At 40.1% G+C, this 16,729-nt stretch overlaps 5 protein-coding genes and 1 pseudogene across 6 annotated transcripts; 4 read left to right on the plus strand and 2 right to left on the minus strand.

Annotated features, from left to right (window-relative positions):
- Positions 1–609: 609 nt before the first annotated feature.
- On the plus strand, positions 610–1,855 carry LOC117540098 (claudin-4-like). The gene has a single exon (XM_034206587.1). The coding sequence runs from the start codon at positions 675–677 to the stop codon at positions 1,230–1,232; it is 558 nt and encodes a 185-aa protein (XP_034062478.1). The 5' UTR covers positions 610–674; the 3' UTR covers positions 1,233–1,855.
- Positions 1,856–1,985: 130 nt separating this feature from the next.
- LOC117540099 lies at positions 1,986–4,384 on the plus strand (annotated as a pseudogene).
- A 1,071-nt stretch (positions 4,385–5,455) lies between these two features.
- Positions 5,456–6,881, plus strand: LOC117540097 (claudin-4-like). The gene has a single exon (XM_034206586.1). The coding sequence runs from the start codon at positions 5,620–5,622 to the stop codon at positions 6,250–6,252; it is 633 nt and encodes a 210-aa protein (XP_034062477.1). The 5' UTR covers positions 5,456–5,619; the 3' UTR covers positions 6,253–6,881.
- Positions 6,882–7,705: 824 nt separating this feature from the next.
- On the plus strand, positions 7,706–9,848 carry LOC117540239 (claudin-4-like). The gene has a single exon (XM_034206824.1). It carries the CDS (start codon positions 8,135–8,137, stop codon positions 9,095–9,097), a length of 963 nt encoding a protein of 320 aa, XP_034062715.1. The 5' UTR covers positions 7,706–8,134; the 3' UTR covers positions 9,098–9,848.
- A 1,742-nt stretch (positions 9,849–11,590) lies between these two features.
- LOC117540162 (complement C1q-like protein 4) lies at positions 11,591–13,034 on the minus strand. Its single transcript, XM_034206692.1, has 4 exons — positions 12,803–13,034; positions 12,537–12,620; positions 12,159–12,281; positions 11,591–12,078 (listed from the first exon to the last, which is right to left on the minus strand). The coding sequence occupies exons 1-4, from the start codon at positions 13,032–13,034 to the stop codon at positions 11,798–11,800; spliced, it is 720 nt and encodes a 239-aa protein (XP_034062583.1). The 3' UTR covers positions 11,591–11,797.
- Positions 13,035–14,041: 1,007 nt separating this feature from the next.
- Positions 14,042–16,397, minus strand: mettl27 (methyltransferase like 27). Of its 2 annotated transcripts, none has more exons than XM_034206700.1 (6): positions 16,245–16,397; positions 15,650–15,778; positions 15,240–15,368; positions 14,695–14,830; positions 14,413–14,505; positions 14,042–14,285 (listed from the first exon to the last, which is right to left on the minus strand). In XM_034206700.1, exons 2-6 carry the CDS (start codon positions 15,767–15,769, stop codon positions 14,077–14,079), a joined length of 687 nt encoding a protein of 228 aa, XP_034062591.1. In that variant the 5' UTR covers positions 15,770–15,778; positions 16,245–16,397; the 3' UTR covers positions 14,042–14,076. The 2 variants fall into 2 exon arrangements, with proteins under 2 accessions (XP_034062591.1, XP_034062592.1); XM_034206701.1 differs by having other exon boundaries at positions 16,241–16,392.
- Positions 16,398–16,729: the final 332 nt, after the last annotated feature.

Consider the following 16,729-nt stretch of genomic DNA (forward strand, 5'->3'; position numbering starts at 1 on the left):
CTCATATTTCCAGCAAAGACATGATTTGATCTTTGGAAAGAGTTTTTCCCAGACTTTATAAGTGTTTTAGAGATAAAACAACTGCCTCCAGTATTGATAAGGAAGATTGTTTCTGCAGTAAATTAAACCAGCTTTATGCTCATGAAAATATCTTTGTCACACTGAACATTACTTAACGGGTAATTTCATACTCTTTTGTTCCCCTAAACTATGTGGTCATTTAAGTAGGATGCTTCTCTCCGAAACTGAAGCATTTATTTAGAATCTCAGGATTTAAAGTGATTGCTAAAGTTTGACCTGCAGATATAAGTTTTCATTTACTCAAAATTGTTACATTTGTTACTTCAATCCGTAAAACTGTAAAGCCTTTTGTTTGGGTCACAAAGCAGTCTTTCATACATGAGCGCTTTTGTTAACAGCTTCCTCCTCCTACATAGTGAGCCGGAATCAGGACAAGCAGGAAACCTGATCCACAAACTAGCAAGTCCCCTCCCTTTTGCTCTTACACCTGCATTGCAAAACCAGAAAGCAAAACACAGCCACTGCTGCGTTTACAGTCGGGTGAAAGCTTGTGATTTAAAAATGATCTTCAGCTTAACTCTAGGAGGACTTTGTTGCTCTCTTTGACTTTGTGGCAAACTTAAATACGTGCCTTGGATTTGTTTTTTGGCAGAATGCAGACACAAATTGTTGGTGTGTGTTTGGGAATCATCGGCTTTTTTGGCACCATCCTTATCTGCGGATTGCCCATGTGGAAGGTGACGGCCTTTGTTGGGGCAAACATCATCACCTCTCAGGTCTTCTGGGAAGGTTTATGGATGAATTGTGTCATCCAGAGCACGGGTCAATCTCAGTGTAAGGCCTACGACTCCGTTCTGGCTTTACCACAAGACCTGCAGGCTTCCAGGGCTCTGATCTGCGTCTCCATCGCTGTCTGCGTGGTGGCGATCGGGCTCACTGTGGTCGGGGCCCGCTGCACCAACTTCTATGATGATGACAGGCGGAACAAAGCTAATATTGGCGTGGCTGGAGGTGTGGTGTTTATTATAGCAGGCCTCCTGTGTGTTATTCCTGTCAGCTTGTCGGCGCACAGCATCATCACAGGTTTCTACAATCCTCTGCCCACCTCGGAGAGGAGGGGGGAGCTCGGGGCCTCCATATATGTGGGCTGGGCGTCTGGAGCTCTGCTCATCATTGGAGGAGGGGTGCTGTGTAGCACCTACAAATGCTGAGGGCCAGGAGAAGAGAGAAACGGAGAGTACAGGGCGCCTTTCGTCAAATACTGTAGTTGAATATGTGCAGTAATGTGTTTACTGTAATGGACTTAATCTAGAGTTATTCAACCTTCGTCAAATGCAATAATGACAGTTTATCTCTTATCTGTGTAAATTATTAAAGTGTGTAGCAAATGTGGAGTGAAAAGTTAATGGCATGACCAGGGAATGCAACTTTTATGGTTGTTTTTAAAGTGAAGGATGAACAAATGAAGTTAAGTTGAGCCAATAATTGTATAATGTGATATTATAGGATGTTTGATACAGAGATCTGAGTTTATGTAATCATTTTATATTTGTGAAGAACACTGTATAGACGATGCAAGAGTCATCCGTTGGAAATATGATATGTGGAGGTATAGCTTTAAGAATCTTAAAACAGAACAATCTTGATCAAAGTTATTTTTTACTCGTTGTGAAATTAGTTGAATTACATGGAAAAAACTAAACATTTCTCTGGTAGACTTTTTCAAATCTTTTCCCCTAGTATTGAGTAATTGAACAATGTGTTTGGCATGCTTTGCCAACATGCTTTTTATGTTAACAAACCATTAAATTCACTTTGTATATTTGTTTAAAAACTTCTGCATTATTGTCTCTAACATTATTAAAGCAACTGAATAATGTTTTCAAGTTTAAATGCAAGAGAAGTAATTGTAACCTCGAGGATAACCTGTTCTCTTTATCAGCCATTTCAGTTTGAAAGCCTGAAGAACTTGCTATGTTTGTAGCTCAGTGGTGTTTGAATACTCTTTGTAAATGTACCCTCCTGGACCATGTTTACATATCCTTGTTAGTCTTTGTGTCGTCTGACTTCTGAACTCAACAGCTGATCAAAGCTGCTTACAATCTATTTCAGCAGAACCAAGAAAAGAGACGGTCACAGTTGAACATTTTGTGAATTAGATTTGGTTTTAACTTTTTGCTTCATAACTGAATGTCTTCAAATGGCAGGGCAGTGTTTACAAGTCGGGGGTTTGACCCTGGTTCAAATAAGGTGTTTTAGGAGTGTGTTCGACATGTGGACTGCCGATGTGGCTTCGGACATCTTTTGTGGGAGCAAAGGCACAATTAGTGAATTGATTTTGTGCATCTCAGATACGTTTTATGTCACCCCCCACAAAACTTTCGCAAGTTAAATTTCATCATCAACCATGTTTTTTTCACTAAAACAAATACACTTTACACTTGAAATAATATTTCTGAATCAGCTAAACAAAAAAGTTTGAAGACGTCAAAGTCGTGCAAACTTTGACACGTGAAAATGCTGCATTGCATTGAAAAAGCTCAGTTTCCTCTATATAACTTAAACATCATGACTAAAAATAAAATACCAAAATAATCTGAAGTATGCACCAATACATGTAATTGTGCATATAATCTGTAAAAACATGACTTTAACATATTTAAAACTTAAAGTTACCAAGCAACCTGTTGATAGTACATTTTTCTATAAATGTTCAAAATTGAGACAAATTTGTTTCTGTCTTAGGTGTGGGCTGGTCTGTGGGTAAACTGTATCCTTCAGGACACAGGGCGGATGGAGTGCAGTAGACACACGTCCATCACCAAAGCCGCTGATATCCGGGCTGGACGTGCCCTCCCACTGATCTCCATCTTCACCGGCCTGCTGGGCTTCGTAGTAACGCCCCTCTGAGGAGGCGGAAACAACTGCAGTGATGCCACACCTGATCCCTCAGAGCCTCCGACCACCTCTTCATTCATGAATAAAGGTGCAGAAGTTTAATTCAAATCATGAAAAGAATGGGTGTTTGGGGATCTGAAAGGAAACTGTATTGTTGATAATAATATATATCATGGCAAAGTACTTTTTAACATTTTACTGTCCCAGAACAATGAAAATGGAGGGCATTTAAATTTGAAGAAACACAAAATGATGTGGAATCACTGAATAGGAATAGTGTCGGGTTAAAGTGGCTAAGATTTTACTTATTTTTTGTCAATATTATTTGCTCAATCAATACAAAACACAAGACCAAAAGTTAAACGCTTTTCTCCACACCTTCAAATCCCCTTTAAATTATGTATTTCAGTTGCATCCAAATGTTTGGAAATAATAAAATAATATACTTTTCTGCTTTTGATTTGAGTAACTGCCTGTAGAGTGCACTGTTTAGGTCAGTGCATGGAAGGCTACACTTTGACATGTATTGCAACACTGGACAAATGCTGGAAATGTGTGTCTGTTGACTACTACTGTGGCCTTAATATAAAACCCACCTTGACACCGATATGTACTGCTATTCATCATTCTTACACAAACAACTTCAGAAGTGCACGGAATCACTGATCATTGATGTTCAATATCACTGATATCCTCTGTTTTTTCAGGTGTATCTACTCGGTGGAGCTCTGTGTGTCCTAGCTGGTGTCCTGTGCCTGGCTTCAGTCAGATGGTCGGCAGTAGCAACCATCTCAACCTTCAAATACCCCTCAGTGACTGCGGGCATGAAGAGGGAGGTGGGCTCCTCCATCTACGTCGGCTGGGCCTCCTCCATGCTGCTCCTGCTCGGCAGTGCTGTGATGTGCTGCGTCTCTGGGGAGAGAAACCCATCTTCCTACTCCAACGCTGTATCCAGCACCGACACTCAATCGCTTTTGTTTTATGTTATAGAACCAGACGTGAGGTTGTTTGACGCGGCAGCCATATTGCCTGAGCGCAACTCTCTGAATATACATCATACTGGGCTGTGGGGCATTATGCATTACGTCTAAGTTTCTGTTGATATGTTAAAGAATGATCATTTTCTAATTAATTAATTTGGATAGATCAATACTCATTCCTCAGGATGCCTGTTTCACAAGCGTCGGCCCTTTGGTGGGTATTACAAATTCAAGAAGTCCAGACAACTTTATTTCTAATTCTAGCGGAGTTTCTTAATTTAGTAAATAGGTTTGAACATTAAACACATCATAAACCTCAATGAAAAACTGGAACAATATGACACAATACATACTAACATTGTGAAATATTAATATTTCAGCACATTTAAAGCTACTTATTTGGAAATGATCAGAAAACCTTTTATTCAGTTGTACTCTTCTTTCAACACACATTGAATAAAATCATGAGTCAGGTTTCACATTCAGAACTTTTTCCTTTTCTTCCTCCACAGATATTATTTGAATACATGTTGTGATTAAAAAACATGTGGATTTATACATAAGCATGTTCAGCTAAGTTCTTTTTTATCATGTCGAATTCAAAGGACAAACAGAAATTGTATCAGTTCTTGATTCATATATACATATACTTGCTGTTGCGATACTGACATTTTAATTTTATAAAATGTAAAATCCCACTCTATAAGAAAGACCATTTTCATTTCAGATTCACTGCAGATTCGTCTTATATGCAGGACTGGAGAAAAGACTTCCTCAGTATTCATTTATTTTCTTTAATTTTGATCAACTACAATGAGTCAGCTCCTCCTAAATGCCACGACAAAGTGCTAAATTGTCACATTGTGTTCAAGGACAATCTTTGCAGCACAATGCAACACATAGCTGCTGCAAGACAGTTAATACTGACCACATCTCTGTGGCTGACCTCCATCTGCTAGAAGGAAATGGGAGAATGCTGTCATGTGAGCATTCAGCACCTTCATGTCATCACTCTGTACCAGTATCGATAGGCAGTAATCACTCAGGAAGTGTGGAAGAGTATCTCTGAACATTTACATTCACTGTGAATGAATGTCACATATTTCAGAACTTCTGTAAAAATGTTGATTTCTTAAGAGGAAATTCTTAACTTGTGGATTTAGGAAGTTATTTTGTATTTAAAAGTTATATGAATGAAAAAACAGCATTAGTAATAAATTTAAACTGTGTGCTCTCACAGGTGTGAAAAACACTCTAATTTCCTTTCAAATTTATCAAAAATAAACGTACATACATCCAGTGACATATAGTCACATGGTAGGTCCCTCTTGTAGAATTTGTATCTGTCAAAAAACAAAAGACTGTCTTAATTACAAGTGAATCATTTAACATTTAGGTTGTGTTTTTAAGGGGAAAATAGCTTGACTGTTGAATGTTTTTCAGTTATTTTACCTTTAAAGGGGCCCCTGCGTCACACTATCGGTTGAGAAGCATCTCGTCAAGTGAGATTTCTTCACAAACTAGTTTCAGCTGAGAGGAAACCGAGGTAAAACCGGGTAAAACCCTCCTCTGATTTCTCCCTCAACAACTAAACCTGTAAGTGAGGCAGCCACATTCAACTTCTCCTTCAAGTGGGCAATACAAACCTCGACCGGCTCCTTTGTCGGCCTCATAGATAAATAACTCACTCTGCAACACAGTCTTCAGACAGAGCTTCATCATGGTGTCCAGTGGAAGACAGATTTTCGGATTTATCCTGGCTATCATCGGCTTTTTGGGGAGCATCGTCATCTGCGCTCTTCCCACCTGGAAAGTCACAGCCTTCATTGGTGCCAACATCGTCACTGCTCAGGTGATCTGGGAGGGTTTGTGGATGAACTGTGTGACCCAGAGCACGGGCCAGATGCAGTGCAAGATCTACGACTCCATGCTGGCTTTGCCTCAAGACCTCCAGGCTTCCAGGGCACTCGTCATCATCGCTATCATCGCAGGCTTCTTTGGGCTAATTCTCGGCTTGGCAGGGGGCAAGTGCACCAACTTTATAGAAGACGAAACGGAAAAGAGCAAAGTGGCCATCGCTTCAGGAATTATCTTTATCATCGCAGGCGTCATGGTGCTGATCCCCATCTGCTGGACTGCCAACACCGTCATTCGTGATTTCTACAACCCCGTAATGTCCAACGCTCAGAGGAGGGAACTGGGGGCCTCGCTGTACCTCGGCTGGGCCTCCGCAGGGCTGCTGATCCTGGGCGGGGGGCTCCTCTGCAGCTCCTGTCCCCCCAGAGTTGAGAAGGACTACGATGTGAAGTACGCCAAGACTCGCTCTGAGCACAGCAGCAAGGCCTACGTTTAGATCTACAGCAGGAAGCAGAATTGGGACAATCTGTTTTAAAGAAATAAGAGTTTATATACGTTTCCCTTTCTGTTTGACCCATGAAGTTAAGTCACCATCTAGAATGACAATGCTCATAATGTGTTCAAGTAAATAATGATGAGTGTGTGGCTTTAGCACAGGTTTTTGTCTTTTGGACGCAAGTTGTTGTCTTTAGAAAGTTTAGAATATTTGCAGTTTTGTATTTCTCTATATGTGACTATTCATTTGTAAAATACTCTCACGTGTTCCATGATGTGTGAGATTTAAAATATGCCTGCTATATATTAAAGCTGCCTGTGTATTACATATTTTCTGTCTAAGACTGATGTTTTAACCCCTCTATCAAACTAGACGATTGATGATTATGTGACTGATTCACAATATCTGTTTAAGTTATAATTGTCTTCAGATTTTATCTCTGTATTAATGTATAACGTTAAAATGCAAGTCATTTATAATGTATTGTTTTTTCAGTTATGACAAATGCCTTGCTGAGCAGTGGATCTGTTTTTTCAAGTGTTCATGACAGAATCCTTGTAAACAGGTTGTGTGAAAATGTGTGCATACGAGCCAAAGAAATGTTGCTAAATAAAAAGAATGAGCCATAACTGTGTGTGTCTGTTTGTAGTATTATTTATTTGTATTATCTTGTTGGAGTGATCCTCTGTAAACATTTGCATGATGGAGAGGAAATAATATTACGAAAAAAGGTATATTTAGTTTATAATTACTTTGTTTGTGGAAATATTAATTGACACAAAAACATATCCCATAACTTTATTTTAAGCCTCATTAGAAGATGTTCCATCACATAGAGACAAGAACACTGAATGCACCGTTAGTAGTAAAAAAGGTGATGTCTCACTCATTATTTTTCTATTGATTTGATCAAATTCTATGTGTGTGTGTGTGTGTGTGTGTGTGTGTGTGTGTGTGTGTGTGTGTGTGTGTGTGTTTGTGTGAGTAGGGAGTGGTTCTGCATGTTTCAAACAGGTTTAACTACAGACTGGCCACTGCTATGAAACAGGTTTTGTCTCCCAGGAGATTGTGTTTCACATCTTTCTCCCTTTGTTACATGAATGCAGGATGTGTATAACACACACTGAGCCCCAACAAGTGTTACATTTCTGAATAGAATCAGATTTGCAATCCATTTTCTGTGAGTATGCAGGGAGATGGTGTGTGAACAATATAAGATGTGCATCTCATAAAATGATGATTGCCCAGAGGCCTATCATTCTTTCTGCTTCATCCAGAGCTTTTAGTTTCCAAAATAATCTCGTCAGACCAAGATAATGAGGGAGGGAATAGATGATGTCACAGTTTCACAGCTGCCTCTCTCTCTCTGGCCCTCTCTGTTTTCCTCTCATCCTCCTCCCCCTTTTGTTTCCCTGTAGAGTAGGTGTGGTGCATCCACACCTGAGCAGCCAGTAGCACACAGGCAGCCTCTCAGATGACAGACGAGAAAGAGCACTCTCAGGTACAGAAATAAGAAGAGAGAGGGAGGAGGGGACAGCACTTATGGATATGAGGTAGGAGTGACAGAGACAGAAGACAAGCTGGCTGTAAACAAATACACTGAGGCTGAACACAGACACACCTGGAGTCGCGTTAAAGCTGCTGGAGGCTGGAGGCACAGCAGAAATACTCGCATTCCTGGGACTGATACAACATTACAACTCAGGCAAGAACGAAATGGAGGCTGTGAAAAACGCAACATTTCACATTGAGAAAGACTGACACAGAAAGAAACAAGAGGAGAGTCGCAAGGAGCTAGAGCAAAAGAAGCTCCACAGAGAAGAATAACAACTTTAGAGCACTTTCAAGGGTCTGTGAGAATTCCCCCCTCCACCTCGACGTCATGGCCTCCACAGGGATGCAGATGCTGGCCAGCACCTTGTGCCTCCTGGGCTGGGCAGGGGTCATCATCAGCTGCATAATGCCAACATGGCGGGTCACGGCCTTCGTGGGAACCACCATCGTCACCTCGCAGACCATCTGGGAGGGCATCTGGATGACCTGTGTGGTGCAGAGCACGGGGCAGATCCAGTGTAAACCTTATGATTCTCTCCTTGCTCTCAGCGCAGACCTACAGGCGGCCAGGGCTCTCATCGTCCTCGCCATCGCCACGGGCGCCGCAGGCCTCATTTTGGCCTTCGTCGGAGGGAAGTGCACGCGTTTTTTGGACGAGGAACGAGGCGGGGTTAAGGGCAAGGTGGCTGTAGCAGCAGGGGTTGTTTTGATTGTAACAGGGCTGCTGTGTTTGATCCCAACCTCGTGGGCGGCAGGGTCTGTGGTGAAGAAATTCTACAGCGCCACCATAGATGCTCAACGTAGGGAGATAGGAGCCTCCATCTACATCGGCTGGGGAGCGTCCATCCTGCTTATGCTGGGAGGGGGGTTGTTCATCAGCTCAGCATGCCCCCTCAAAGCAAACGAAGCAGACAAGAGCCCTTCTGTCCGCTATTTGGTGGTCCGCTCCTCCAACGGGTCCACCAAGCCAGGTTCCCAAGGCAGCAGAGTACCAGCAGCAACATCTCAGCCTGTCGGAGGTCTTCCAAGGTCTCAAGGCTCATCAACAAAACCTCCTCTGTACACAAGGCCGCCCTGGCAGGACCAGCCGGACCAGGGCTCGAGGCTGGAGTCCGAAAAATCATGGGCCCCATCGACAAAGTCTCAGATGAAAAGACTGGACTCTGCAAAGTCTGAACACAGTGATGTGCCGTCTACGAAGTCTCAGCTAAAACGAGCAGAAGAAGAGAATGTATCAGTTGAGAGTGGCAATGAGGATGCATCCTCAAATCCAACGAGGACATACCTATGAAATAAAATCACACATGCGTACTTAAGTTTACCACACATTACAAACTTTTTTATTTTAAGGGTGATTTAGAAGAGGTAGTTTACTTTTTGTGTGACTGTTTACTGATGAAGAATAGTTGATTGGATTTACATACCGTTTTTGTATACTCCACCGTGTTGCTTTTTTTAGAGGACAAACGGGAAAAGTATAGTTTAACTATTCATCCATATGAAGGAGAATAGCAGCTTGTTATGTGCACTTAAACTGAACCTAAAACAAAGTGCAGTGTCAAATAAAAGTAGGTTAAAGTAAGTATGCATTTGTTTTATGGAATTGAACGTTGGCATTATTTTAAGTTCAATTTAAGATGTATAGCATTACACCTGTACCAGTTTTTGCTCTGACTGTTTCAATGCACTAAAATGATAATGAATCCGTCTGTGTTATGAATTTTACCTCAGACTTTTTAGTTTGTTGGTTTCTGCTTGATGCACAGTAACCTGAATGCAACATAAGAAATGAAGAAACAAGATATTTTTGCCCTTTTTCTATCATTCATTTATATTGATTGGATTGTATTTTTATTATTCATGTGAGCGATCATTTGATGAGCTGTACGACAATGAAAAACTCAACTTATTGAAATGTAAAGGTTACACTTTTTGGATTTAGCTTCTGCTTTTTGTTACAACTGTGAAAAGTTTTGTATTTTATTTGTACACATGTGACTATATAATTGTATGTTAACGTCTCAATAAATGACTTAAATGTATATAATTTGATTGAGAAAGTATTTTTCCCCTGATGTCACAAATGACCTGAAAAGAGCCTTTCCTTTCGAGTACACAGCATCCCCTGGCCTTTCATTCCTCTCCCTTTAAATCTACAGGACAAACTGGTTTGACAGAGAGTGTGTTTACAACAGGTGAGCAGGGTGAGATGCACAGTGTGTTTGTAGAGCATTCAAACTTAGTTTCAGTGGGTTTTGCTTATTCAAATGTGCAGTATCTAGTCATATTATAAAGCTGCTAAATTTGACTTCAGGAATAATATGTGTTGGATTAATACATGACATACACCTGTACAATTGGAACTACATAGATAAGAAATAAATACATGTTGTAAGGTAGGCTAATGCAAAAATAAAACTGCACTAAACAAGTCAATATTTAAAAAAAAAAAGAAGTGATTTAGGTTTGAGCAATATTTGGCTGTAATCCATGACTACCTGTTTGGCAACTCAACCATAGGATTGATATATTCAGGTTGTCTCATAGTTTTATGAAACCCTGCCATCTAGTCATTAGTGTACACCAGTGGCGAACCGTCAGGGCCTTCAAGGTATTCAGAGAATACCCTGGAACACTCAGATAAAACAAACAAAAAAATCGATTTAATTATATAAATAAAATGTAATAACATTGATATAAAATGAATACATGAATATCGTATCTGTGTTGTTGATCTGTAATATTACAGTGTTACGTTGATTTGTTTCTCCTTCTCGGACCATGCACTACGCATTTAAGTGGTTTTGTGTTAGAAAAGAAAGCAACCAATCAGATCTTGTTCTGGGTCTCTGGGTAGAATATCCTTCAACCAAGGTATTCTACATCCTTGATCGAATGCCCTGGCCGTTGCACTGAATGAGAGCGTACGTTTGGACTGACAGTTTGATCAGCCAATCATATATTCATTTGTAGCCAATGGGCGTATTCTTTCAGAGTTTCCCTCGGTTCCAGGGTATTCTAGAAGGCCCGCTAGTTAACTGGCTCGAGACAGAGGATGCGACGAAGCAATTCATGCCGTTTTATTGTTTTTAACGTTGAAATGACAAGTGCAACAGGTGAAGATGAAGTTGTTGCGGAATTGTTGTGAGTACCCTTTTCAAGACGACAATTCAGTGAAAAGACGCGGACATTATAATGCCGCGGAGGGGGGGGGGGGGGGGGGGGTGTGTGTGTCTACAGAAGGTCCAGTTGTGATAGCCACGGTTCGCCACTGGTGTACACACATCAGACTCGGCAAGATAAAATTGCCCAACAATAGATCTATCCCCAATCTACCGGCAGATGTATTACAGCCCAATTAGGAAGATGTATCTAGATTCAACATCTACTGCTTTGAACTTGCCACAAAAAAAAAGAAACAACTTTCTGTTGTTAGTGTGTATTATCACACAGACACAGTAATATGTGTACAAATAAAACTTGTGTTGCTTTGGTACTTTGCTGCTGGACAGTACACATGAGCATGTTTCTTGTAAGTCTGTAAGTTCAATTTGCATCACCATCGTCACCCTACATACCACTAAATCAATTACTAACACTAAAGTAGTGTTGATACAAGACAAGTTGCCCCGTTTTCTATTGTCTATGATACATTACAGACATGACATGACTGTTACTGACCTTTATAAGTTTGATCCAGATTCACATCATTTACAGTAAGTGAACATCACTGCCCTGCAGGTAACGTTTATATATGGAGACAAACACTTAAAACAAGCAACACTTAAATGACTCTTTTATTTATTTGAATATTGCTGTTATGTGATGAAACAAGAGGAACATCAGATTCAGAATAACATATTTGATACGTGTGCAAACAATTGTAGAACTACATCAGAATTGTAAGAGTAGCATCTTAAGAATCAAAGTGTATCAATAAAATCAGAGTTGGTGACAAATCAAACACTCAGCAGCCTAAATAACAACATCCTCACAGTGGGAAGAGAAGAGCTCCACTGAAGGTGCTCTGGTTACTGCCGTCGTCATACAGAACGTGGGTAGCCGGGAGAGCCAGGTGAATTTCATCTCCTGCCATCAACTCCAAGATAACAGAGTTAGTGAAATACTTATAAAGTTGATCTTCCTTCCACTCCACATTGAACATAATCTTCTGGTTGTTCTTGTACACATATACACCCATAAGACCTGTGTGGTAACCACACACAGTGAACTGGAAGTAGTAGACTCCTTTGACTGGTGCTTTGAAGAAACCTAAAGAGTAGAAAAAGGACACTTTAGATAGGGTTAAATGACCACATATTGTCATGTCACCCACAGAACATTACCTGTACCTGCATTGTAAGCATTGCCAATGTTGGTGAAGACCTTGCTGAATTTCAGTGTGGTGTCCGTGGTGAATGGGCCGACATATCCTGCATCAGTCAGAGCTGTGTAAAAGGCCACCTTCGTGTTCGCTGTTAACAAAAAGAGTCAATGCATGATATTGTTAACTTGACCAGGACTAAAAAGGTTTGTGTGTGTGTGGTGTGTGCGTGACTGTGTGTGTGTCTGTGTGTGTGTGTGTGTGTGTGTGTGTGTGTGTGTGTGTGTGTGTGTGTGTGTGTGTGGTGTGTGTGTGTGTGTGTGTGTGTGTGTGTGTGTGTGTGTGTGTGTGTGTGTGTGTGTGTGTGTGTGTGTGTGTGTGTGTATACAGAGATTACAATCTTCACCTTTATTTAAATTCTCCAGCTTGTCAATCCTTTTCATGCTATCAAGAAGTTCCCTCTCACTGCTGGTCAGTCTTCGCGCCATCTCTGAAATGAATGCAACAGAGTGAATAACAGAGTTGCAAACTGCTAACATGCAGAACAAATGATATACAGTATGTTGATACTCATCTTATCTGTTGAGCCAGCACTCAAATGATGAGTTCACACACGTCAATCAAACTAAAAAACATAATCAACACTGAACGGGAAAAGTGAAAACTCAGTACCTGAGTTATCGTGTTGCAGCATCTGCACGTACACCTTGAGCATCACCACCATGTCTCTCAATTCCTTAATTTCTGCCCAGATGTCAGGTGAGGTTGTGTTTGTGGTCTGCTGGGTCCATTCCTCCTGAAGCTCGCTGCTCTCACCCTCCTCACCGAGGCCTCCACTCTCCCCCTGAGCCCCGGACCCACACAGGCCTAGCAGCAACACCAGCAAACCAAAAGCAACCCTCATTCTCGAGTTATAGGCACAGGCACAGGGGTGGAGATCTTATATACTGTAGTCTCCAAACTTCAGCTGGCTGAGCGAATGGGAAAAGCAACAATTGTTACTGTTTGATAGTCTCATTCAAGGTGAGAAAATTCAAGTTGCTTCAGGCTGGTGGAACACTTTTACCGTGATAAGCGCTTTTTCAGTCACAGCTGTGCATACACAGAAAACACACACAATCAAACAACAGTTTCGTCAGACCTTTTAGATTGGCTGAGGATCATCAGAGAAGGGAGTCAAACTTTTTCCTTCACTGTTCTCTCAATAGCCTACATTTATAAAATACCGTTCTGTGATAGTTGCATTATTTCATCATGATTTCTTTCATATATATAATTTGTTAAATCACATAACACCCATATACGGTTCATATCTGTTCTCTTAAGTGCTCTGGTGTTAACACAAACAATTTGGACAGCAAAGATGCATCAGATTAAATATGGTCAGGTTTCAGAGAATCATAGATTCCCTCACAATGGATATAAGGTAGAAACCTCCTCGAGCATTTGAGTAACATTTCTTTTGTCATGTAAGCCTACCTTAGATTCACATAAATGATATACCTTGAGATCAAGACAATACAAAATATAAACAACAGTACCTTTTTTTTGAGACCACTAGAAATCCTTGTGGCTGAGGCTTTATTTGGCATCAAATCACATAAGTGCTGAAATCATCAAAATTATCTTCCACAATTTAAATGTTGATACTAATGGTACACAATAACATTAATAACACAACGTATAGTAAATACATCTGTACAAGTTTGAAGTTTGAGTCTTTTCAGAAACCAATCTTACTGCAATATGTAGCATGGATATTTAGTCATAAACATTTCATATCTTAAATGTATTCCTGTGAATAAAGCTTCCCATCTTTAATTTCAGGATTGTCAGGGACGGACAATGTCAAAAATGTTGTCCAAACATTCTTTTTTAAGTGTATACACTATACCTTTTGAATATGTTTTACCTTCTTGAGGTGTTTTGTACATCTACCTTTACTACTATAGTTGTAGTCTCTTATAGAGGTACACAACACCAGGTATGTATCCGTCCTCATGCTCTGACACTGCTCGCTCCCAGTCTTCCACCTCAGAGACCTCCACACACGTCCACAGACCATCGGCCTCCATCTGCTTCAGCTCTCGCTCCAGGGCCTCTTTGTATTCGACATTGTCCTGGTTTCTTCTGGTAGTCATGCAAACGTAGCCACCTGGTGGAAACAGGTAAGAGTGCAGTGGTGTTTTTGAAGGATCTAAAGTTACCAAAAGTGAAGACATAATGATGCACAACCGATGATCTGAGCTGCATTTGATGCAAAATACAAAAAAGACTCTTACCTGGTTTGGTGCACTTGCACAACTGTCTGACGACACCAACCGGGACCTGACCATCACTCAGAGCTCCAACAATCACAACCACATCAAACGAACCTGCAGGAGAAAAAGAAAGGGAATAGGTGCAGAGTAAAGAAGTAGACATATTAATAGCCATAAAATCATGTCAGATAGAGTCTTGCCCAAAATGTGTTTCTAAAGTAGAGCTCACCCAACCCACTTGAGAATAGCCTTTAGAATCACAGTGATAAATTACATCTTAAATAATTTAAATCATTGTATTACCACACTGGACAGGTAGTTGCCCCTCTCCCAGCATGCACTGCTTCAGGTCCTGGTACAACCCGCTCTCTCTGGTCGAGTCCAACATAGCCTCACTTCCATCAATACCCACAAAGTGTCCAAATCCAAGTTTCTTCATCTGGACAACAGAGACAGTTCTGGTTGTTTATCGGTTATACTCGTCAACTCAGTATAACATGGAAAACATTTAAGAATAGGTAATGTGCTGTTCAAGACACAAGACAAAAAAGAGAACATGTTTTAAATAAAGGTTTTTGATGTAAACAAGAGAATCACTTTTGAATTCAATTGTGATAATAAATATTCACAAACCTACAGGAACATGTTCAAGAAGAGAGGAGATTGAGTAGAAATCTTCTAAAGTTAAACAAACTAAACATCAATCTAAAATAATAGAATATTTTCTAGTTTTATATTTTGTAAAATATTAAACTAAATATTACTGTATTCAGACCTTAAGTATGCAGTTTTGATTCTGACTAGGGTTATATAAATGCATGAGTTTGTTCTCTATCTTGGGAATGTACCTGTTTGGCCACCAGTCCAGTACCACAGGCCACATCTAACACTACAGCTGCTCCACGATCACCGCTGAAATGGGAGGAGACGCAGTTTGCTGCCAGGCTCGGTGCCCGGTACTCCAGAACTGCCATGTCCTACTCAAACCAATGTTTACAAGGAACAGTGGCTTTTAGCACAGACAAAGAAAGTAAACAAGAGCACTGCCAAACCAAATCTGTCAAGATATAGGGGGGGGAAAGGTTGTATTATTGTTATTTTTTTGGACTGAACAATTTTACTTAGTATTTCTTTTCACTTGTTGTTTCCCTTCATTTCTGCAAAGAAATATACTAAATAAGTAAGTTACTTTCTCATAGATGTAACCACAAAAAAATACTGCCAATAGTTCACTTTTATTGTACATCAGTTACCTCACCTGATCATAGTTCTCTGCCCATGAATTGTAGAAGTCCACCTTTTCTGCCAACGTGGTGCTTTTATGAGCTGATAAGATATTTGCTTTCACATTTTCCAAAGTTTTAGTGGTGGCTGCCATTATACAAACCTGGTGATGCAATGACAAACAAGTAAATGTAAAATAACAGAAACAACATTTGTCATAACATTTATTTTACTGTGAGCTCAGTAGGCATGGTGATCCTAATAAATCATTAATTTTCTAAAAAGCTGATCAACCTTACTTTTTGGTTTTCATTTGATTTATTTTGTGATTTCATATGTAGCCAAAATAATCTGAAAATATATCCAAATCAATTCTGGGATATTACACAGGTAATAGTGTCACATGAGGAAAATGTGGGAATGATTTGAAACTAGTGCAACTAATATATCAGAAGCCCATGTTGATTTAAATTGCTTATTGTTGCATTAGTAAATAACTATAACCTATTTTAAAGATTGAACTGCACTGTTCATGTCCGACCTCAACTATGGTTAAAAACACAGCCTGCTGCTACTTCAACCAGCCTTTAAAATAAATAAACATGCATGTTAGCGACAGAGTTACCTACAGTAGCTTCGATGTTTTTCTTTCTTCTTCAGTAGTTTATCCAGTTGGATCCCTCGGATGCTTATAATTACACACTGTATTTTTATTATTATGAGTGAAGTATATATAGCTGTGTGGGGTTCGTGGTTTCCGTGTTGTTGCGTTTACGGCCACCGTAATATCTGACACACATGTTTTCATTTAAAAATATAACCTTTAAAAAATAAATACAAAGGAAAAACCTTGACAACTTGACAGAAACAAATCCCCTGCTAGTATACACTCTGAAGAGAATGTGCAATACTGAACGCACACACAAAGAGACACACACACAAATACCGTCTACTACTTGGACATGGAGATTGTAAATGAGTAGAAAACTGTTACAGACCACACAAAGGTGGCTGTCTTTTTCAACTCCTTTCTGTCAGACCATAGATGGCACCTCCAGATCCAAAACAATCTAACATTACATTTTCTTTTAAAAGCCCTGGATTTTTTGTACAA

This window comes from Gymnodraco acuticeps, unplaced genomic scaffold (assembly GCF_902827175.1).
Source record: "Gymnodraco acuticeps unplaced genomic scaffold, fGymAcu1.1, whole genome shotgun sequence".
Taxonomy (NCBI): domain Eukaryota; kingdom Metazoa; phylum Chordata; class Actinopteri; order Perciformes; family Bathydraconidae; genus Gymnodraco; species Gymnodraco acuticeps.